The 24,792-nt window shown below is 37.9% G+C and overlaps 1 protein-coding gene across 2 annotated transcripts; it reads left to right on the forward strand.

Annotated features, from left to right (window-relative positions):
* The first annotated feature begins 17,225 nt into the window (after positions 1-17,225).
* LOC131027967 (6-phosphogluconate dehydrogenase, decarboxylating 1) lies at positions 17,226-22,095 on the forward strand. Of its 2 annotated transcripts, XM_057958061.2 has the most exons (3): positions 17,226-18,219; positions 20,963-21,821; positions 21,951-22,095. In XM_057958061.2, the coding sequence occupies exons 1-2, from the start codon at positions 17,589-17,591 to the stop codon at positions 21,778-21,780; spliced, it is 1,449 nt and encodes a 482-aa protein (XP_057814044.2). In that variant the 5' UTR covers positions 17,226-17,588; the 3' UTR covers positions 21,781-21,821; positions 21,951-22,095. The 2 variants fall into 2 exon arrangements, with proteins under 2 accessions (XP_057814044.2, XP_057814043.2); XM_057958060.2 differs by having other exon boundaries at positions 17,227-18,219; positions 20,963-22,095.
* The last annotated feature ends 2,697 nt before the right edge of the window (positions 22,096-24,792 follow it).

Raw genomic sequence — 24,792 nt, forward strand, 5'->3', positions numbered from 1 at the left:
AAGAATGTTGATAGAAGAATTAAGCTAGGAATGCATAGAAAGTGACAAAGATTCGCTTATAAACTGAGATAGGGCTATAGGATGAAGCTGCGGACCTAGAATTAGCAGTAAAATGTCGATACAGCGCTGTCCTGCAAATTTGAGCAAAAGTTGTCAGGACGATGGCGTCCGAGCGCCACGGTCCTCTGAAAAATCCGCGAAACGAAGGGGGATCTGTTCGTCTCTGCACAAGGATTCCAGATCTTCAATTTCAGCCGCGTATCTGCAACCTACACACAGAAAAGCGAAGATGATTGGGGGGTTAGGGATTAGGGGTTTGCCTTTAGGTCAAACCCCGGTTTTGGAATTAACCAAGAAATGAGCAAGTGTTGTAAATGTAAATGTCTGTAATGTAAAACAAGTACTAATACCTTGTTGTAAGGATGTTTGTATCCTTATGTGCGAAGGTATAGATGTTGTATGTTGTATGTTGTAGCATGTAGTATGTGATCTCCTCTTCAATGGTTGAATCCTTGTCTTGAATGCAACACTTAGCCTTGAATGGAGACTTGAAATGATCAATTGCTTGAAGGGATGCTTGAATGCTTGAATGCTTGAATGCTTGAGTATAGTTTCCATGCCTTTTCCATCATATCGAATGAAAGAGGAAAATGTAGTTTATATACTTGTCAATTAGGGCTGATAGACTGATTTTCCCGACCTTAGGCCGACCAGGAAAGTTTATTTTCCAAATTGCAAACAAAAAGACCCGAAGTCCAAAGGAGACCGGGCCCAAAATAGGACCCAGGGACCAGGGCGCTGGGCGCTCTGGTCCCACCTCCTGGGACAGCAGGGTGCAAGGAGGTTCAGGCCAGGGTGCTTGAAAAATGCAGTTTTCAGTGTCATAATCAGGTTTCGGGGTCTCCATTCAGGTTGCATGTTGCGTCGCCATCGTGAAGACCGAAATGCAGTCGAAATTGCAAGTGTCACAATTTTAGGACGCTACATAACTTTATCCGACAAGCTACCCGTTACACCCTTACCGCTGATACTTTGTATCGTCGAGGTCTAGATGGTACTCTTCTTCGTTGCCTTGATCGTAATGATTTCGATTATGCTTTACACGAGCTTCACGAAGGTATTTGTGGCACACATTCGAGTGGCACTACTCTTGCTAAAAAACTTCTACGAACGAGATACTACTGGCCTACAATGGAGAAAGACTCATATCACTTCGCCAAGAAATGTCCTAAATGCCAGATCTATGGTAATCTGATACATGCACCAGCACAGGAACTGCAACCATTTACAACATCTTGACCCTTTTGTCAGTGGGGACTAGACTTAGTTGGCAAAATTTATCCTTCATCTTCAAATGGACACAAGTTCATTATAACTGCAATAGAATACTTTACCAAATGGATTGAAGTAGTACCCATGACCACAGTGACTGGGAAACAAATTGCCTCTTTTATTCTAAATTATCTAATCTGCAGATATGGTATTCCAAGTTCAATCATCACAGATTATGGACGACCTTTCAAAAACCAAGATGTACAAGAACTATGTGAAAAGTTCAAAATCTAACATCGGTTTTCTACACCATACTACCCACAGGGCAATGGTCAAGCAGAAGCATCCAACAAGACAATCTTGAAAATCCTAAAGAAAACAGTGAATGATGCAGGCAAAGATTGGCACGTACAACTCAATCCAGCACTTTGGGCATACAAAACCAACATCTGCACACCTACAGGAGCAACACCATACTCATTGGTATATGGATCAGAGGCCATTTTACCCTTAGAGGTAGAAATCCCATCTCTTAGAGTCTCTTTGAAAGGTTTAATCCCAGATGAAGAGTATCGAGTTAACCGACTGCAAGAACTTGAACTATTAGATGAAAGACGCCAACATGCTTACACTCATTTCAAAGCATATCAGCAACGCATGTGCAGAAGCTACAATCACAAGGTCATTCCTAGAAACTTCAAAATTGGTGATCTAGTCCTTAAAGAAAATCCAAGAAATCAACAAGATCGAGAAAAGAAAGGGAAATTTGAACCTAACTGGGTTGGGTCCCTATGTTATCATATCAATCTATGGATCAGGCGCCTATCAGCTAACAACTTCAGAAGGAGATGTGCTCGACGAACCAACTAACAACATCCATCTGAAGAAATACTACACTTAAGTAGCCTAGTGCATGAAAAAGGCCAAAACAAGCAAAAAAATCAAAAAATCTAGAAAAAGCAAAAACAAAGTACAATAAAAACAAATGGTGAAAACCTGGTAAACAGGCGCTCTTGTGAAAGAACGGCTCCTCTATCTATCTCCATGCCATTTTATCCGTCAAAAGACTATCGGCCATCGCCCGACACTTAGCACATATCCATTCAGGACACACTTAGCGTAGTCATTATCTTGGGTTATCCATATATATCTTCTTACCACATTCCACCATGGCTTGGAAATCACTATACATGATCATATCAAGAGGCACACTCAGCTAGGGGCATTAACTTGTTCAAAAACTTGCAAACATTCAAGACATCACAACTATTGCAAAAACTCAGAAGCATGACGTACAACAACCAACACTACACTTCATCCAAAAATAAAACAAAACAATTCACAGAAATACCAAAGATGGATGATTTTCTGAAGTACTAAATGTTGCATTATCGCATAAAAATCTTCACTAGTTTTGCATTTTGAACTTTTTAAATTATTGGATTCTCTTCCTTTTCTCACTAAATGCTTCAAAGCTAGAGATCATGGGGAACTTCCAATATTTTCTTAGTCTTCTGTCTGGGAGGCGATCACTTGTATTGTGTGAATACTTGCCTCAAGACGTGATACATCAAATATCACTGAAGGCCTGATTCCACTTCATGCATACAAATGATTTAATCTTGTCTGTTTACGCAATACGCACTCAAGTCGTCCTGATTTAATTATACCTTGACACTTGTGCTATCTTGCAAAATCAAATATCATGTAAATTTTTCTCAGGTCATTATGGTTCAATTATACCATTATGCTTGTATAAATTTTCAACATATCCTAAACCAAATCAATGCTCAATGATGATATCTACAAAGAAAGCAAACAACATATGGCTATATCGGATGGCAAAACCAGAATGAGGATGCTACCAAAAACATAGTTGCATATCATTTTACACATATTTGCATATCATTTTAACATATTTGCATATCATTTTAAATTTAGTTGCATATCAAATCATACATCTCATTTTCAAGATACATCTCACAGCATATAACAGCATACAACCTGCATCATACATTATATCATACATTTAAAAACATTGCATCATCATAAACGAAATAACCCACATAACATGCATCCATATAAACACACCACATGCTCAACGAAAATGGTGCCGTACATATATATCTCAAAAATGATCAAAATGTACAAAATGTATCAACACTGTGTCCAGTACAAAGAATACAAATAATCCAAAATACAACAGAGACCACGTCTCTCAAGTATGACTATCCCTTGACGAAGATGGTCTAGCTCCCGATGTACCCACCCTTGGATCTCTAGAAGGGTCTTGTCTCGATGGCCCTGTGACACCTCGGCTCTCAGACCGCGACCCAGTATCTCGAGATCGACTAGATCTCGACTGTGCAAAGCCCTGTACTCGACGATCCCTGGGTACCGCCGCCTCATAGTGCCGCCGGTAGTACTCCGCCTCTTGAGCTCTCAATGCTAGCTCTCTCAGGGTGTCTCTCATTGGACCACCTGTCGCTGCTCTCTGCATACTGGATACCAGCTCCTCTGCTCACCCCCTCCGCTCTATCTCGGTGTCCCGCTTAGTGGTCAACTGTGCAATCTACTGCTGATATGTCAAAATTTGTGCCTCTAGCTGCTGTACAGTCACCTATAGGGTCTGGATCTACGCATCCTCAACATGTGTAGGGACCCAAACCCATAGTGGTACCTGTGTAGGGGCAACCCCTCCAACCCTGCCTTTCCTCGGTGCTGGAGGTGGGAGCACATCAGTCCTCCTCCTCTGCGCTAGTCGCCTCGCCTCATCAGTCCCCCCACTGCAACTAGCACCTCCCCCGCTCTCCCCTCTCCACCAGCTCCAATCACCAATCCACCTCTCCCCCTATCTATCACCCCCTGTCTCACCGCTCTCTCCACACCCCTATCTCCTCTCCTCCCTCTACCTCCCTGCCTCCCTCTGGCTCCTCTCCCTCATCCATCTCCTCCATCCTCTCCATCATCATCATCATCTCCCTCTCCCTCCTCCTCATCCGAATCAAAAGCTGGCCTCATCTCCTCCGGATCCGATATCCTAGCCACTGCCCGCACAGCAAATAATCTGGCAAACTCATTGGTCATGCCCGCATCCAAAATCTCTGGGGCATAATCCCATATCTGCCCTGCCAACCCGACAAACTCCTCCACTGCCACTCCACTATCAATGGTCGGGCCCCAATCAGCTACATCCTGCCTCCACCGTGCATATAGGCAAGCTCCCTGCGGTATACCCTGTTGGCGACCAAACTGTCTCAAAACTCGGGTCACCACAAACCTCTTGATGACAAAAGGAGTCCTGTCGATCAGGTATCTAGTCATAAATACAAAGGGCATCTCCAGCCCGTCCTCTGCCCACACCTCGCATCCTGTATACGGTCGCCATGTGACCGTATCAATATCATCTAACACTCTCCTCCAATGCTCTAGTTTGCCCAGCTTGCACTGGACAACTAGACCCCTGTATCAATACGCATATGCGCACCCCACGAGCCTGTCTTTGTCTGCTAGTGGCCTCGTCGCTGGAATGTGCTCCCAGCACCATACCTGTAACAGTGTCACACCAGCTGACAAACTGCTATAACTGAGGTATACCACCTCATGAAGGCCCCTGTATAGATAGGCCAGCATAGCTGATCCCCATGAAAACCTCCGGCCCTGTGTGACCATCTCCTCTAAAACTAGCCCCCATCCCACAGAAAATGCCTTTGACCTACGATAAGGACAAAGGAATCCACCAATGAACCTTGCTAGTATGGATGGCAGTGGTGCGTAATCTAGGTCTAAGAACTCCTGCCACGGGATCTCATAGCCGCAGTCTGTATCATCATGGAAAATGCGGCGTAGTGCCTCTGTACCACCCTCCTCCGACTACTCATACGGTAGTAGTGCACCTACTACGGGAATGCACAGGATCCTGTAACAGTCCTCTGGGGTGACTGTCATCTCTCCAGTGGCAAAATGAAAGGTGTTCATGTCGCTGTGCCACCTCTCTGCAAGTGCTGTCACTAGCCCCCGGTTCACAGTGAACCGAGGCATATCCAAAAGGGAAGTCAACCCACATCTCTCGATAATATCGAGGTCAGCCTGAGACAACCGCGGTATCAATGTCCACGGTCTCGAAAATCTCTCTCGCGACTGAACCACACCCAATCGCTCTTGTCAATAAGCAAAACAAATCCAATATCAGTTTCCACATCAAAACAATGATATCAAAATCAAACTCACATCAACAACATGAAACAATTTGCTCATCTACATCAAGTTCAAAATCCTATCATATCAACTTGTAAAACAACTCAAGTTCTCAAAAACCATATCAAAACTTGTAACACAACTCAAGTCTCCACAATCACATAAACTTGTAACACAACTCAAGTTTCCCACCCATATCAGCTTGTAACACAACTCAAGTTTCCAACCCATATCAGCTTGTAACATAAATCAGGCTTCACACATTGAACTTGCAATCGAATACGCAAATAAATCATATTTTGATCAGAACACCACATTAATATCTATCCATAACTTGAAATATCGCAAATCAAAACAAGTTATATCGACACTCATATTGGACAAATCCATAAAATCATGACAAAAAGACACAACAAATTTACACACCACCTCATCTTGCAAAATTTTTTCCAGATGCACTAAAACAGACTCCCAATGCGCTAAAAACCCTTCACGCGCTAGGCTGTTTTTCCTACGCGCTAATCTATTCACCCGATGCCCAATGCGCTAGACTAACTCTACGTGCTAATCTTTTCTCCCCATGGCCACCTAACCTACCCTATGTGCTAAACCCTGCAGACGCGCTAATCTATACCTCATGGGCGCTACCTATTTGACCCTATGCGCTAGGTTAACCCTACGCGCTAAACCCCCTTACCCATGCGAACCCTTGTGACCCCTATGCGCTAGGACTACCCTACGCGCTACCCTGCTGCCCTGATGCGCTACCCAACTATCGCTATGCGCTATTCTATGTCTATGTGCTAATATATATTTCCTATGCGCTACTTTATTTATTTCGGACGTGACCCTAATAATCGACTTGATGCGCTACTTAAAACTTCGTATGCACTAATCTATGGCTTTGACGCGCTAAAACGCTAAAACCAAATTTAAAAAAATAAAAAAATGACCAAAAACAACCAAATCAAAAATCAAAAGAGGGTCAAAAGAGTTGACTTACTGGTGGTCTATACGTTGCAGGTCTCCGGTACCTCCGAACGCGCTCGAAACGGTGTCTATGATACAGAATAGGCATTTTCTCTGCAGACCAAATTCTCTTTCTCCAAAGTCAACAATGAACAAATGAATCTATTTAAAGCCCTTTTCCCCTTTTATAGGAGCAAAATGAAATTAGGGTTAGCCAAATGGACTTGTAATATGGTCACGGTCTGCCCTATACCTTACATAATGTACATTATCGGGAGATGAATCAATTTACCCACCTTTCACATAGACAAAATCCTACACATCACACACAACTCATCAAATCAAATCAAAATTTTTTTTAAAAAAATATTGATTCATCTCTCGAGGGGGCATCATGCATCAAATTGAATCTGGGGCATCACACATCAAATCAAATCTGGGGCACGACTTGCAAATCAAAAGAGCAACACAAAATGACATTTGATCATAAATTACGATAATGCATCATTTTCTTTGAAATAACATGTGCACACACGTCACTTCAAAGAGGGGCAAAATGTAGACGTATAAAAATGACCATATTCCTAAATGAATATTTTATGTTCATTTCTCTATTTAATTAAATCTAATTTAATTAAATTATCCACATTCCTCTATTTAATTAAGTAAATTACTCAATTTATTTAAATTAAATTCACTATACCCATTTAATGAATAAATCATTTTATTAAATCTCCCCTATCCACTTTAATTAAATTCAAATTTAATTAAATAGTTATCCTAAATTGAATAAATCTAATTTATTTAATTTCCCCAAACTACAACAAAATTGAATTAAATTAACTTTATTTCAATTAAATCCTATTATCCCTCCATCCACTTGCATTTTCCTACATCTCCTACTTGCTTCCTAAACCCCTTTCTAATCCCTTCTAGAATCTTCTAATCGCTTCTAATTAGCCTAACCCATCTTCTAAACTTTGTCACATCCCTAAGCAAAGAGAGGTCACTTCTTAAAAACCTCAAAGTCTTTGATAACCATTAAAGGCTTCAAGTCTTCAACCACTTAATTCCCCAAAGTCTTCAATAACCATTAATGGTTAACTCAAACCTTCTTACATGGTTAAAGAATTTATTTTAACTCAACCTTCACCCAACCCAAAGGTCTCATCAAGCCTTTAATGCTTTGACCATGATTATCTCTTAATCATTTGCACAAAGGTTTATCCTTGGATTAACTCTTAATCCATTGGGTAAGCCTAACATAAGCTTAACCCTTATCTCTAGATAACCATAAGGTCTTCTCAAGCATTTAATGCCTCCAACCCCTTCTCTCAACCCAACCCTATGTTGACACTTGTCACCATTTCATTGGTGCCAATTACAAACATGGATCCCCAACCTTAAAACTCAACCCTTGATTAAATCATTTAATCCTGACCATCCATTGCCCTATTTTTGCTATAAATAGAGCTCTCATTCCTCCATTTTGATCATCCTCCCAATTTGTAGTATCACACTTATGCTCAAATACATTCAAGCTTCCATATATCATTTTATACCCATCATTTTAGCCTCTTTTAATTAGGAATTAGTCTAAATATGCATGTTTAGAATACTTTCTTTATCATTTAGCTCAATTATAGACTAAATATATCATGTTAGGATAGTATTCATACTAACCTTGTCATCTTATAAATCTAGTTTACTGCATTTGTAGAATCATGCATAGTTTAGGATGCATTTCATTCTAAAATCTATCAAAGCATCCCTCGTTCTTACATTTGCCATCCCTAAACCATTTTGCTCAGTGATTTGAGAGCAAAAATATTGGTTTGAGGGACATTGTAAGATAGAGAACCATGGGACCAACCTTGGGAAGCTGAGTAATACTTCATTACTCCCTAGCTTGCACCAAGAAGTTCTGTGTGTGTGTGTGGACAGGTATTTTGGAACATTTTTCACATATTGAGTTCTATCGACCCGCTTTTCCCGCATACAATCACAATATTCAATCTCATTGTACCACTAGGGTTTGGGTTGATTGGGGTCAAAAGGACAGGTTATCATAAAGACAACCATGCCAGCCTGGACAAGCTTCTGGAAAATGACCTCTATGGGTTGAGCGAGTGAAGTGTACTTGCGTTGGGATTGATTGTTGGAATGGGGAGGTCGACCTTAGATGGAGGGATTATTGCAGGGTTGCAATTGATTAGGTTAATTGCGAGAATTGGATTGATTGTTGAAGAAATTGTTGGTGGTGGTGGGTTTGGATGCGGCAGAAATAGTTTGGACACGCTTGGCGTCGATGACTCCATCATTGATGGCGTCGATGACTCCATCATTGATCACGTTCTTTTTTTTAGACCAAAACTTTGGCTTGTCATTGTAAGATGAACCTTGGTTAGTTTTTTGGTAATGCTTTAGTGTCCCTTCTTCCAAAAGAACACGTTGCAAGGCTAGACCTTTCTTGGAGACTTCGTCGAAGGAGGTCAAACATTGACAAGTCAAAGGCTTAGACAACTCAAGTACCAAATTGCATTGAAATAACTCAATTTGATGTGGTTCTGGTATGTTCCAAGGAAACTTCTTAATTAGATGTTGCCATCTTTGAAGAAAGTTGGTGAAATTTTCTCCAGGTCTTTCCTTTGTATTGCATAGGTCTATCATAGAAGCATCATTCTCAATGTTGTAGGCATAGTGAGACATAAATTTTTCTACCAGGTCTGGGAATGATGTGATGGAACCATGGGGTAGGGAAGAAAACCAAGCGAGAGCATCCCCACTAAGACTTTTTGGAAAAAAATCTTCTAAGATGGACATCACTATAAGAGACCTCTTGACATAGGATGTGAAATTCATGGATGTGGTCTCTAGGATCACCCTTTCCTTTATATTTTTTTGAATTTAGGCACTTCAAATCCAGGTGGGTAGGGTGCGATGGAAATAGATGGGTCATAGGGACAAGGACATATTTCTTCAAACGTGTAGGGTCTCCTGTTTGTCCCATTCTTAAAGTTCTTGATAAGGTCCTTCATGTCCTGAATTTCCTTTATGAGGTTGGGTTGTTGATTAGATACATGAGGGACATAATGAACAATGTTAGGTATAGGTATTTGATGCAATGAAGATGGAATACCACCACCACCAATGTATTGATATGAGGAAACAAAGGGTTGTGATGTGACCCACAGATAGTGCTAACGGGAGGCAAACTTGTGTTGATGTAATTGAGGGATTTATAGAGAGGGGTAGTTGACCTAGGAGGTTGGGACATGGTTAGATTGGACATGCTTTGAGGTACGAAAATTGGAGGTACAAGAACTGTTGGTGCAGATGTCGCGGGTGGTGGATGAAGGATGGTGTCAATGACAATTTGATCCATGAGGTCACCTTCTAGAGGCCTATCAAGGATAGAACTACCAAATCCTGGGGGCAGACATGCCCCTTGAGTGATAAGATGAGCTACAAGGCCATTAGCATTATGTTTGAAAAATTTATCCATCATGTCTTGATTGTAAGGATCAACAAGAAAGGTTTGGACACGTGGAGAAAGGTTGAGTTGATCAACAAGTTATTCCTGTTGTTGGGTATCTTGATTGAAGAGGTGACTAGTCTCAGGCATCTCATTTCCTTCGACGACCATTTTTTGCTTTTTGTGAGTGAGTCAAGACCATACATGAGTACCTTTTAGGATGATTTAGAAGAAATGTTGGTGAGAGTACTTAGCAAAATTTTGATTTAATGGGAATTGGTTTGGACGGTCCTTGGATTAGGACATGATGGATTTGATTGGGATTACACCTTAGTCCTTGGATTAGGATTTGGGTGAGGGATTGATGATGTTAACCACAAGTTAGGTGACAACCATGCTAGGTAAAATTTAGACCTTGTGATAATGATCAAGTCTTCTTCTACTTAGGATAGACTAACGTTCCTAAGAAAAATAGGAAAAAAGGATAAGGGTTTTGATCAACCCAAGATGATTAGAGAAAGGCATTTGGGGAGTTTCTTTCCCAAGCACAAAAGTAAATTGATTGATTGATTAAGGATGAAGGTCTAAATCAAACTTTGTCAAGGAATTAACCTTAGGATGAGGTTGATTGGTTGATTGATTTTGGATGATTTGATTGATTGGATTGAAGTTGATGGGTTGATGAATGTACTAAGTCCTTAGAGGTTGATTTAATGAAAATGACAATAATTATGGAAGAAAAGGGATGATTTAAGAGTGAGAAATGTGATGAAAAGAAAAAGGTTACCCTAGATGGATGAAGACTCAATATGTAATTAGCTGAGAAGGCAAATAAGACAAGTTGATTTGACCACCCCTATTGAGAGATTGTGAAAGGCCCAACCTTTATTGAAAAGTGCATTTTCTTAAAGACTCCTCTTCAAACTCATTGTTATGACCACAAAGAATCACGGAAGTGATGTAAAAAAGGTTCTATGTTTCAACAAGAGTTTGCGATTGATAAATAGGAACTTCTTACACTTGAGGAACTATTTCAAACTAGGCTTCTTCTTCTTCTTGAATTGATGGTGGATTGACCTTCTGGGATGTTTGGTTGAATTGGGAATGAAGGGAATTATGAGATTTTGATGGAAAGTTGGTCAAATGCGGTCAAAATGGGAAGACGTTTGATTTGTCAACTACTCTTGGAAAGAAAAATAGACAAAGTATACATATTGGCCAAGGGAAACACTTGATAACAATTGTGAAAGTGATTGGGGCATAGATTAGCCCAAACAAATTTTATTGGTTTTGACAAAATGAAGACACACTTTCAAACATACAACCTAGGCTGGAAGGTGGAAACCATTTGATGGGGCCCCTGCAACATAGAAATACCTCCAACAAGCGGACATACAATGATTTTTCGTAGCACTAGCTCCCCTTCACGACATTCACTTCTCAGGCATATTAGATTCTCTTACCCCAAAGATCCAAGGATCTATAATATGGGGAATTCTTGTCTCATCTTGATGTGGTACATGAGGGGTATCTACGGGGTACAATCCACACACCATAAGTCATCAAATGTGGGATTTGGGCTACTAAAACAAAGGTTCTTAGTAATTCTACGATGGGTTCAATCCAACAACAATTTTGTGAAGCAAGCCACTAAAGGCTTTAATTGAGCTTAGCGGTGCGGGGAAGGCCCCCACATACATTGAATTCACTCAATACTTCGACAATCTGACCAAATTTTTATATAGCGGCCTAGAAACACACCACTCGAGATCGCACCGGGAGAGTTGATATCCCCAACGTATCCCAATTCGAGATACCCTTGTGAGGTGGTGAAATACCGAATCAAGGATAGCCCTCCACTACAAAAATAAAAAAAGCAGGTGTTGTTGATCGCTTTTCTCATACACCCAAGATCCACAAAGGTGAGGGGAGAGGATACTCAGCGCAATGATAGGTCCACCCTATAGATGTGCAAGTGCAAAAGACATGTAAAACATTTGTTCGTTTTAATCCCACATGCAAAGTTATGTAATCTATAAATACAAGAAAATAAACTAAGATTAGTGGAAAAAAGAGTTTGACAAGTAAGGCTACACAAAACTAGTTAGTAATTTAAAATTTAGCGTTGGAAAAATGAAGATTACTTGCAAAAACTCAAATTTAGATTAGTAACCAACAATCTCTATAGCCTCGATGCGGACACCGAAGCACAGGCGCAAACGTCGAACGTCTGTGCAGATGTTAGACATCTATGCAAATGCCGAAGCAGGCCTACCTACAAAATATAAAGTAGAAAAGTGAGAAATTTGAAATTTGAAATCTAACTGCAAAATTGTTACCTATGGAGATGTCGTTCTAAAGCGTAGATGTCCAAAAGCTAAAAACAAACAGAGAGTTAGCCAAAAATTTGAAAATTTAAAATTTGAATTTAAGCGGGCAATCGGGTCCAATGTAGATGTCGAACCAAAGCATAGACGTCAACCGTTTGTGCAAACGCTGATGTGTCAATCTGCTCGAAAACTAACCTAGTTAGCCTAAAAATTTGATTAGATTGTCAAAAACATAAAATAAACAGGCACTCTAATATTTTTTTTTGTTCTTTTTAAGTCTTTTCAAATGTTTTTTGTGATTTTAATTTGTGAAATTATAAAATTAAAGCTCTAAATTAAGTGTCAAAAGACACTAAGTAGAGACGTCAATCCATTGTGGAGACATCAAAGCACCAATCCTGCAAAAAAGACAGGTTAAAATTTAAATTCTTGCGTAGAGACATTGAAGCTGTGTGGAGACATTGAAGCAGCGAATCGGAGACACTGATATACAAATGCCATTCTGGAACCTGCAGCTTGAAAACTCACAAAATACTCAAATTTGAACTTAGTAACAAGGGACGTGGGTCCCACTAGGCGTGCCAAAATGAAGAGCAACAAAACTCCAAGTGCAATGGTTAGTAAATAAAAGCATGAAAAATTCAAATACTCAAATATAAACCATCATGCCTTGAAATATTGTCTTCTCCTTCAGATTGAGCTTTTGGTGAAGTTGAAGATGCACCCCTCTTCAACTTGTTTGGATGAGCTCCTTGTAGGATTATGGTTTTCTCTCCACACATAACACAAGTTATAATATGGATGAATGGATGAGGTATGATTGAAAATAGATGACTGTGGATGCCTAAAATTGACTATAGTGATGATGCAAAGGATATGATTCAAAATCTATACTAGCAGCACAAGATTGCATGGATATGGGATGTGAAATGAAGGGGAGGAGACCCCAATTATAGATTTAAAAGGAGGAGAATGAATGGTCAATATTGAAGATGAATCAAGGGTTGAGATTGAAGGAAGGAGATAGTGGGGATTGAGAGGACATGGTGTGGAGACCAAGAGATTTTCCATAAAGGCCTTTAAATCACTTTCCCCTAATTCTCACTTAATCTAATTAATTCTTCTAAAAGCTTGCATATCATTATTCCCTAATTTTTAATTCCTCTACTCATTGTCTCTCCTCTTGTCAAATCCTCCTAACTTTCCCACTTATCTTCTAATCTCTCATTATCCCACTTAATCACTCTTTCTAACCATTTGCTAGTGCCTAATCCTCATGATTAGCCACAAGTCAACCAATTGCCATGAATGACGTGTCCCCTCTCAACCCCCAACCTTAAATGCACCAACTTTGGTCATTTCAAGAATTTTAAATTTCCTCTCTTCCCCATGCACTCTCATCTTCCCAAGGAATTTTTAATTCCTTTTCTATTCCCATTCTCCCATACACCTCATTATTTTCCATATAAATTGTTGGACATAGATACCTCTCTTTGGCTAGTTTTTGTAAAGTTGTGATTTTAGCTTTTTTATTTTATGGTTCTTATAACTCCAAAGGCATCATTCATGTTTTGGGCCATTGAATAAGAAAAAATCTTGGGAATCAAGGAAAAATAAATGATGTCTAGTTAACTAGAATAAAATTTGTCAATCTAGAGAGAGATATTATATATGAGATCTTGCATCCTTGACAATATTGATTTTGTTGCCAAGTTGTATCAAAGACAGAGTGTGGAGGAACATGCCTTATTGGGGAAAATTCTTAAGTTCAAGTACTTGAATCTAGATAATCATTCTTTCATTATTAGGATGTCAACACTTGGCAAATATTCTTAGATATAGAAAATAAAAAAGTTGTGTAATAATTTAATTAAAAATTATCTACTTCTATATTGTTGGGGGACAACCTTACTCTTTTATGGGATGATGCATAAGACCAACATAGTCCTCTATGTGAAATTCCTTGAGTTTTTCTTGAATTAAAATCTAAATTTGTTGAATTTGATTAGAGCTACGTTTCTAATTCTTATTTTGAAGTCATGTAGGATGGTGTGAGGATTTGAAAATAGAAACCTAAATATCTTTGGTTAAGTAGCAATTTACTCTTCTCATTAATTAGTTAGCTCATATTATAGTGTCCTAAAGGTTTCTTTAGATAGGTATTCTAATATCATTGATTCAGGTCTAAGAGGTTCTTTGGCATAAAACCTTGAAGTTAAGAAGGAATTTAAGCTTTGCAAAAGGATTGCCATAATATTGGCAAAAAGATTAATGTTTCACATGGCTAGTAACTTTAGATAAATTTATTCACGTGAAGCTAATATTCAAAAATATGGATTGTTTATTTGAGTTGATGTAGCATCTACCTTCAAGATTAAGAGAATAGAAAATATCTTCTTTTGCTATCCCACTTGCCTTTGTCCTTGTCTATTTGAAATTCCATGGAGTAGCTATGATCCTATCCATTACTATCTTGTAAATCAACCATAACCCTTTTTAAAGCTAAAATCCCTTAGTCTGTTGCATGATATAGGTCTTGATCTAGTTTGATAAAATATCTAGTGGGAGCGTAATCAAAAGATTTTTAATTGTACAAATGAGCATACCAATCAAGTTTGGGATAAAATTACGACCAATTTGAAAGTTCAATCTATCAAGTTTAGATTTAGGCTTATCAAGTGAGCAAAGCCAATAAAAATATTGATATTATTTTACAATATAACTATAAAATTTTACTTAATCACCTCAAAAGAAAATCTTCTTGTCACTTCTAGTGGTGGTAGATGAAGGAACACAAGAAATACATCAACATCCTCATTCATGGTTTTAATGTTGTTGAGTGTAACAATTTTAGAAAACAAGGAAATCATGCTGATTCCCTAGCCAAATTAACTTCTAATTGGAATGACATTAATGTAAATATTGGATATAATAAAGATTTCCCTCAAAATAGTACTTGAGTAAAGAATTTAGTGTTCTTGTGAATGCTACAATGTCTCTTTAGATTCTTGATTCTTGCTAGTGTGTTTTTTATTGGTGTACTAGTTCTTGTGGTATTTATTCCCCTATCCATTACTATCTTGTAAATCAACCATAACCCTTTTTAAAGCTAAAATCCCTTAGTCTGTTGCATGATATAGGTCTTGATCTATTTTGATAAAATATCTAGTGGGAGCATAATCAAAAGATTTTTAATTGTACAAACGAGCATACCAATCAAGTTTGGGATAAAATTACGACCAATTTGAAAGTTCAATCTATCAAGTTTAGATTTAGGCTTATCAAGTGAGCAAAGCCAAAAAAAATATTGATATTATTTTAGAATCTAATTGTAAAATTTTACTTAATCACCTCAAAAGAAAATCTTCTTGTCACTTCTAGTGGTGGTAGATGAACGAACACAAGAAATACATCAACATCCTCATTCATGGTTTTAATGTTGTTGAGTGGAACAATTTTAGAATACAAGGAAATCATGCTGATTTTCTAGCCAAATTAACTTCTAATTGGAATGACATTAATGTAAATATTGGATGTAATAAAGATTTCCCTCAAAATAGTACTTGAGTAGAGAATTTAGTGTTCTTGTGAATGCTAACTACAATGTCTCTTTAGATTCTTGATTCTTGCTAGTGTGTTTTTTATTGGTGTACTAGTTCTTGTGGTATTTATTCCCCTATAATTAACATTATTAATGCTATTTATTTTAAGTGGATTTCCTATTGTTCTTTTTTTTTTTAACATAAAGATAAATATACCTCCAACACTCAAAGCATGTACAATTTTCAAGGAAACAATGGATTATGTTTTGTCTGTGGGTTTTGGAGAGGGTCGCGGCTATTCTAGCTCCAAAACAGATCTTTCGTACAACATGTTAGTGACAAGTTAGTCAATCGCAACCGTTAACTGCAAAATCGACGGTGTAAAACGCGTGACTAACACGCGTGTTAGTCAATCCGTACTGTCTTTTTGGAACTAGAATAAACACGTCCTTTGGAGAGTTTCCCATCTCTTATTGATTGTATATGTAGCCTATCTACATTTTCTTGATTTCTAGAATTAGCATGACATGAGTTTTGTAATATTGGCAAACCTACTTTGTAATTTGTCATTGTTTTAATAATTATTTTTTATTTATGCTAAAAAAATGATAATTAATAAAGTCCATTAGATTCCTAAATATTGAATGAATATAGATTCACCAAAGGAGCTTGAATTATTGAACAATGTAAAGGTGCAAATTCATTTTGAGAGTTTGGAGTGTATGTACATTGTCTATAAAAGAGTTATTTGTATCATTTTCAAATTCTAGCAAGAAATGTATTTCAATTCCAACACACTCTTGAAATACATTCAATATTTCATATTGAGATCAATTATGATACCGAATTCAAAAATCCAAAAAATGATATAATCTAATTAAATTTTAAGATAGAATTATAGCTATGATACATAGTTTATAATTCTAGTTATTTTTCTACTATTTTTTTCTAAACATCATTTCACTCATTTCCATCTTATAAATAATGTATTTGATAAATTACATACATTTTGTATAATTTTTCACGTAATTAAAAATTTAATTATAAAAAAATCATTTATAATAAAATATTACTATAATAAAAAAATATTCACATACCTTTCATATCTATGGCTCCAATTGCTATTTACAAAATCCTTTAATATTAAAGCATACAATTGTTAATCCATTCACCCATAAACACATGATGTAACAACAATTTATCAAAGTTTAAAAACGTGAAATATTAGTTTCAATTTATTTAGGAATAGGAAACAAATTGTCGTGTGAAATGATTCTACTTTGTCTCCTTCAACTCATATTTTCTATATAATTTACTTCGATCAAAATAACATTGAGAAAACCATCCCTTGAGTTCCCATATGCCCACAGACCTATTAGTGCCGTGAACAATATTAAAATCTTGGAGAACCGACTGCTGTACGTTTTCACACACAAAGATTCGACTCTACGGCTCAGGGAAATCAAAATAAAAGCATTGTGTCGTCATTGTGACGAATAATTCCACCTCCTCCCCAGTCCCCACGACATTTAATTGCCCATACTTCAACGAAACACCACAAGAGTCTCAGTCAAAGTTGGTATGCGTTTGGGTTGTTGAGTTCTGAGTGCAGAGCTCTAGATTAAATACTTACAGCCTAATAGGTAGGCAGATCTATCTGAGGAAACTATCAGAATTCCTTGAGATTTTGATTTTGGGTGTTGATTTCTGAAGGCAAGTTTTGCAGAGTGCTAGAGGAAGAGGCAAAAATCTTCTTGGGTCTGGAAAATTTGAGGTATTGATTGCTGAATATTGGAAAAAGAGATGGCTGAATTGTCAAGAATAGGATTGGCTGGATTGGCTGTGATGGGGCAGAATCTAGCTCTCAACATTGCAGAGAAAGGCTTCCCCATCTCAGTCTACAATCGAAGCCCAGAGAAGGTAGACGAGACGGTAGAAAGAGCCAAGCTGGAAGGCAATCTGCCAGTAAAAGGCTTCCATGACGCTAAGGAATTTGTGCACTCAATCCAGAAGCCCAGAGTCATAATCCTATTGATCAAAGCAGGACCCCCCGTGGACAAATCAATAGAGACTCTGGCTGCCCACATGGAAGAAGGGGACTGTATTGTGGACGGTGGGAATGAATGGTATGAAAACACAGAGAGAAGGCAGGAGGAGGCGAAGAAGAGGGGGCTTCTGTATTTAGGTATGGGGGTCTCAGGGGGTGAAGAGGGTGCCAGGAATGGCCCTTCTCTTATGCCTGGAGGGTCATATGAGGCTTACAAGTATATTGAGGATATTATTCTTAAGGTTGCTGCACAGGTGGACAGTGGCCCCTGTGTTACCTATATTGGAAAGGGTGGATCCGGCAATTTTGTCAAGATGGTGCACAATGGGATCGAGTATGGTGACATGCAGCTTATTGCAGAGGCTTATGATGTGCTTAAGTCTGTAGGTAAGGAAAATCGAGTTTCAATTATTTCTCACTTTCTTTGGATGCTTTTTTAATTTATTGGGGGATACGATCTGCTAAAGTCTGTAGGTAAAGAAAATCGAGATTCGATTTGATCTCAATTTTTCAAACCCCTTGTGTATGGTCGTTGTGCCAGACAATTTGGAGTTGTAATTTTCCAAGCCATCATCATAAGATGGGTAGAAAATGATTTGGATCGCCTTTGCATCGTCCTTCATAATTAGACGAATTTATAAGAAGTAAATCTCAATTATTAAGGAAAGTCTGTCTAAACCCCAATAGAATTGAACTGATGGACGAAAATCCTCACAACGACACAAAAACACGCACAAAGGCACCCAAGAATCTGAGCAGACTCGGATCAAAGTCTAAAATAATTATTCTTCAATATTCTACCTCATACATTCTCCACTTTCTTCCCTTTTTATGAGATCCAAAAAGGCATCCTTTGTATGGTTGCACATTTTTTGCATTCAAGACAAATAGAACTTGCTTTATAATAGCAGCTATACTAATCTCAATAAAAATAAAAACACTATGCTAATTTTATCAAAATAAAAACACTATGCTAATTTTATCAAAATAAAAACACTATACCAATCTTACCAATCTAGAAACAACTTTTACAGCCGGAACCCAATTCCTAATTATGATCTTGAAAACTCTGCATTTGATAACTGCTGCCATAATTAAGAGTTACCAAAAGGAGATTGATGCTTCTGCATCAAATCCTTATAGGCTGAAAGTATTGAACCTCCTGGTTCAAATGCCAAGTTGACCGTTTATTGTTTCTTGAATCCACACCAAGAAGGCAAAAAATAGACTCCTTTAAATTCTAGTATTTTCTCACTTACTTATCTTGAAGTATTTAGGGCAATTGGGTGGTTCAACTCAAAGGTGGATTAGCTGCCTTGCTGCTGGATTGTGTCACGCTTTCCTCTTTATATTCATACAAATCAACAATAGTTATAGGAGATATATTTAGCTCTTTTGGCAAATCCAGGGGAAATAAGCATCACTGACCATTTTCCCTGGAATCTTGAATGGACCAACTTTCTTCATTTGTAATTTGTTACGTTGGCCTTTGTGAAACCAATCCTTTTGCAGATACGCCATCAATATCATAAATCACCAACTTTGCTCTGCTTTTTTATTTTCCTCCTATCAGCCTTCTTGTTGTAGGCTTCAGTACGTTGTTCACTGTTCAGTATTCTTTTTTGTGGTTTCAAAGAAATCCTTCACGCCTTAAAAATCAATTCTGCAGTGTGACCTCTCTAGAAAAGTGGCTACACACTATTTGCAAAGGGGAATACTCAGTGAAGCAATTAACTGAATTGTTCAAGCAAATTATGCATGTGGTAGAACCATTCCCACAGTCTTCATTTGTATTTGAGTAAACAGCGCAACAACTTTCCTAGCATTTAATGGATCACTTTTGTTTGTTCTTGAGTTTGAGAATGATATTCACAAATGTACTGCAGTCCTGTTGACAACATCTTCCATAAATTATATGAAGCATGACTTAAGAATTCCATTTCGAATTTCATTTCTCCTTATTTGATACATCTTCGTGTTATTCACAAGCTACAATATGAGCCATCTTGGAAAATTGATCCACAGCAACAAATAAGAAATATACCGTCAAAACCTCTGTGTATGTCTCAATATAAAATCCATGCCAATACATTGCTAATGTTTTTCAAAGATACGTAAGTATCAATACTTGCCTAATTTTAGTTGCCTAAGCATGGCACGTTTTCAAATGTAACATCTGTTTGCTTATATTTCAACTTCTCAAGTCCTATAATGCAAATAATTATGCTCTTCTAGTTGTTGCACGGTTTAATCTCTGTTGGAATATCCAAAAAGCTCACCAGCATGTTCTTCATCAATAAGAGTCTCCCTCATGGTAGCTTGAGGAATGCACAATTGCTTTCCATGTGAAAAATATTCATCAAGCATCATGAATTCCAAGTAGGAACTCATATTTCCTATAGTTGGTTCTTCACAAGCATCATTGGGTGCTCCAAAGGCTGGATCTCAGTGTGATACTTAAGATGCTCCAAACCTGCCACCTCATTAGTGATAGCTGTCAATGAAATCCACATTTGTTTTCCTTGCCTTGCTCTTGATCATAAATGTGCAAGTTTGCAAATAACTAAGCCATCTGACATGGAGAGCATATAGTTGTTCTTGAGTTTGTAATTATTTTAAAGCTTGATGATGCATATATAATATGAATGCAAATGTATATTGATGCCTGAAAGTTGGATTTGTTGGCCTTCACATAAAAATTCTTTGGCATTAAACAATGTCTCCAATGGCATAGTTCCTGAACAACAGCATAGAGTTCCTGGTCATAAGAGCAATATATTTTGCTAGCTTCATTGAACTTTCCCTTTTATATGCTATATGGTGCCCTTCTTGGCTAAGTACATCCCAAAAGTCATAACTGAAGTGTCACAATCAACTTCATAAACCGTGTAAACTCTGGAGAAGCTAGATATTGAGCTTCTGCTACATACATCTTGAGGTCTTAGAAACTTTCTACTGCAGCTTGTGCAAATGAATTTATTTTCATTTGAGAATTCACTAAATTCTTAAGTAAAATGGAAAAATAGTTATGACATCTCAAACTTAAAGTATTGAGATTTATATTGAAGATGACTTACCAAGATTCTAAACTTCTAAGAGTGTATATTTACTTTAAATCTTCTGTTTGTAGGTAAGCTTACAAACCAAGAGTTGCAAGAGGCATTTTCTAGTTGGAACAAGGGAGAATTATGTAGCTTTTTGATTGAAATCACTGCAGACATTTTTGGGGTTCAGGATGATAAGGGGGATGGGTGTCTTGTTGACAAGGTATTGGATAAAACTGGTATGAAGGGCACTGGTAAGTGGACTGTGCAACAGGCTGCAGAGCTTTCTGTTGCTGCACCCACCATTGCTTCTTCGTTAGATTCTCGTTTCCTTAGTGGATTGAAGGAGGAACGAATGGAGGCTTCCAAAGTATTTAAAAGTGTAGACCTTGGTGATGGGAATGTGGAGGTTGCTAAGCAGACATTGATTGATGATGTGAGGAAAGCTCTCTATGCATCCAAGATCTGCAGTTATGCCCAGGGGATGAATTTGATCCGTGCCAAGAGTGCAGAGAAGGGATGGGATTTGAAATTGGGTGAACTTGCTCGGATCTGGAAGGGTGGCTGCATTATTCGTGCAGTTTTTCTGGACCGGATAAAGAAAGCATATGACAGGAATCCCCACCTGGCTAGTCTCTTGATGGATCCTGAATTTGCACAGGAGATGATTGAGAGACAGTCTGCTTGGCGCCGTGTTGTTACTTTGGCAATCAATGCAGGTATCAGCACTCCAGGAATGTCTGCAAGCTTGGCCTATTTTGATTCCTATAGGAGGGACAGGTTGCCTGCAAACCTGGTGCAGGCACAGAGAGACTATTTTGGTGCTCATACCTATGAGAGGATTGATATGCCTGGCTGGTTCCATACAGAGTGGTTCAAGATTGCAAAACAAACAAAGATTTAAAATATGGAGTAACCCTTGCTTTCGCCAAGTCTTCTGTTTTGGTTAGTACTGAACAGGAGAAAGTTTTCTAAACTGAGCAGAAGCGTTTCTTTTTTAAGTTTGAAGAAATAAAATGTAGTTTTACTATTTATATAAAGGTCCTGTACTAATTTCTTGATTGAATTTCAGAGCCATAGGATGCTCACATGTTGCTCTTTTCAGATTAAGGGACCAAATTATGTTTGGTTATCCAATTGTGATCCATGATTCTTTAATGGAGAACATAACATTTGACAATGCAAAGTGAATGAGTTTAATGGAGAACATTCTGTTTTTCAGTTTTTGTTACAAAGTTTTGTCTCATTTAGCAAGCCACTAGCCTAACACAATTTAATTAGCTCTTATCTGAAGCATATAAATACAAATTCTAACTAGATAGTTTCTCTATGCTTTGAATCTTTATTTTTTAATAGCAAATAAGAATCAATTCAATTCATTATGGTTTTTGCAAGTAGTGTACAGAAGCATCTAGTTTCTGTCTTCCTACTTTTAAGAACTTTTGTCATGCTGGATATTGAATTTAACTAATCAATATTGGTTTTTCAGTAATATCAATGTTTCAATCGACACTAACTAAATTCTACTTGTAATTTGTAATAAAATTCAGAATGGACATATGGATAAGGTGGTATATTCAAGGCATTTTTCTTCTTATTGTTTTTACCACTGGAAGCATTTAGTGTCTGGTGTGCTCTTATTCTCATGGGATCAAACATTGCTTTACAAGCCAAAATAGGTATATATGATAATTGAATCACATCTGTGTTTAGCTGCTGACCTTGAGTTTTTAAAAACATTGTTTGTTATGTATAGGTCATGCATTTCATGTTGGTATATTACATAATTCATTCTGTTTTTAGTTTGGTCTCCTTGTCTAGCCTTCTTGTATATGATCTTGCTGCCAGTATTCTTGTAGTGGTCGATTATTTTCATGTTGTTCAAGTTATATTAGGATAATCACTTCTTTCCTTCAGATGTTGGAACAAAAATATAAAAGTGAGTGCAAGCATTATTAATTTATCCCACATTGAAATATTGAGCACCGGCAGACACATACTTCTGATTTCTCTATGGCCAGCATATTAGGATATCATTCATCACATTTATATCTTGTTTTTACTAATGTTAATATGTAGTCTGGTATGCTCTTATTCTCATGGGATCAAACATTGCTTGACAAGCAAAACAGTGTATATTGTTAATTGAATCGCACCTATGCTGAGCTGAAGAACTTGGGTTTTCTCAAACATTATTTGTCTGTATTGCCTGTCTTGTCAGTATATTACATAATTTATTCTGTTATTAATCTGTTCTCCTTGTATGGCCTTCTTGTATCTGATTTGGAAATCAGGGCTCGTTTAGTGGTTGTTTCTTTTCATGCTGTTCAAGTTGAATTGATATAATATACATTCTACATAATTCAATTTGCAGATATGTTAGTCACCTACACATGCAAGCTTGTCACTTCTTTCCTTCAGATGTGTTTTTAATATTTATGATTGTACCTTCTTTCTTTTAGTGCTTAGAGTTAGAACTTATTTCTTTTCTTTGTTTGGTATTGTTGATGTGTCTTTTATACACGATCAAACACATAATAAAATACCCAAAGGTACCTTATCCTCTCTTGAACAAAGTTTCCCTGAATGCTGAAGATTTCGCCTAAGGATCAATCGAGGCAACTCCAAGGTTTTGGTATGTAGGGTCTCTATGTGTGGATAAGCTCTTGTGGTAGGATGTGATTATGCTGGAATCACAAGGGGACTTACGTTTGATTGCCTGAGCGTTTAATTTGCTGGAACTTGAGTCCTATCTACTCACCGGGATAATGAAGAAATAGCAAAAGATTGAGGGTTCAGGAAATCTATTCTAGGACCTAGAATGTAAGAAGGTAGATGGACGACTAGGTGGAGTCCTACTGGGTTGGGTCTCACCATCAAGTTGAACAATCCGACACCAACTCAGTGCAATCTTCTAGGGTAGTTTTGAAGATATTCAAATCATCACCGTCAAACACTGATCACCATTCAAGTTAATGCATGAACAATAGACGCATAATAATTTGAGATTAAGCTCATCCAATGCCAGTTGACCACGCAGGGCGCCCTTACAATCAACAAGAGGCTAGTGGTTTGGACTAGGCGGATTCCACGTGAGTGCATTCAATAACTTCCTTTATTCAATCTAATTATCTATCATCTAAAATGAAGATTCAACACGAAACCATGCATATTGCAGAGAAACGACATATTTTACCATATCTTCAATGAAAATGGAGTCTTTTTACAACCAAGGCAACAATTTCTTACCTTCTCTCCCTACTCTACTCTAATTTCTATTCTATTTGCTATTCTAGCTACTAACTCTTGACTATTAGCTATTCTAACCTCTATTAACTCACTATTAACCAACTATTCCCCTTTACAAATGAAGAGCCAGAGCTTTATATAGAGAGCTCTTTACATTTCAATGGCTCAGATTGATTTACAATCAATGGCTAGGATTGCAAGATGAAAACCCTAATTAGGGTTTGTTACAACAAACTTCCCTTAGCCAATGAGAAAATTACATTCAATGCTTGTGAACCAATAGATGTTAGGGGTAGGTGCCTCTAAATTTGTGCTATCACTGGTGAGTCAGGTACATTGAATCTAGACATGCTGATGTGGATCTATTTGACTGGAGGAACAGTGACTGGGATGCCACCTTGTCTCACACTTGCCTTGGTTGATCTTCCTTCGTCCTTGATGTACCTAATGAATGATGTACCTCTCCTTGACTCTCCTGTGCTCGATGAAGCCTCTTCACGGTCAAGTCACTCCTCCTCTGGTAGTTCACCTCGCCTTGAAGTGTTTATAAGATCTTTCTTCTCTGCCATCCTATGGTTTCTCCATGTGGTAGAATGAGGTCCTGGAGGATGGTCAGCTCCATTGCTTGCAATTCCTTGAACACTTGAAGTCCTTCAACTTAGTAGCA

The sequence above is a fragment of the Cryptomeria japonica genome, chromosome 5 (assembly GCF_030272615.1).
Source record: "Cryptomeria japonica chromosome 5, Sugi_1.0, whole genome shotgun sequence".
Taxonomy (NCBI): domain Eukaryota; kingdom Viridiplantae; phylum Streptophyta; class Pinopsida; order Cupressales; family Cupressaceae; genus Cryptomeria; species Cryptomeria japonica.

Excerpts from the sequence above, each read along its gene's own strand:
- LOC131027967 (XM_057958061.2), top strand. The coding sequence starts at position 17,589 with ATGGCTGAATTGTCAAGAATAGGATTGGCTGGATTGGCTGTGATGGGG. Across the intron at positions 18,220-20,962 it reads TGATGTGCTTAAGTCTGTAG|GTAAGCTTACAAACCAAGAG; the intron begins GTAAGGAAAATC and ends TTCTGTTTGTAG.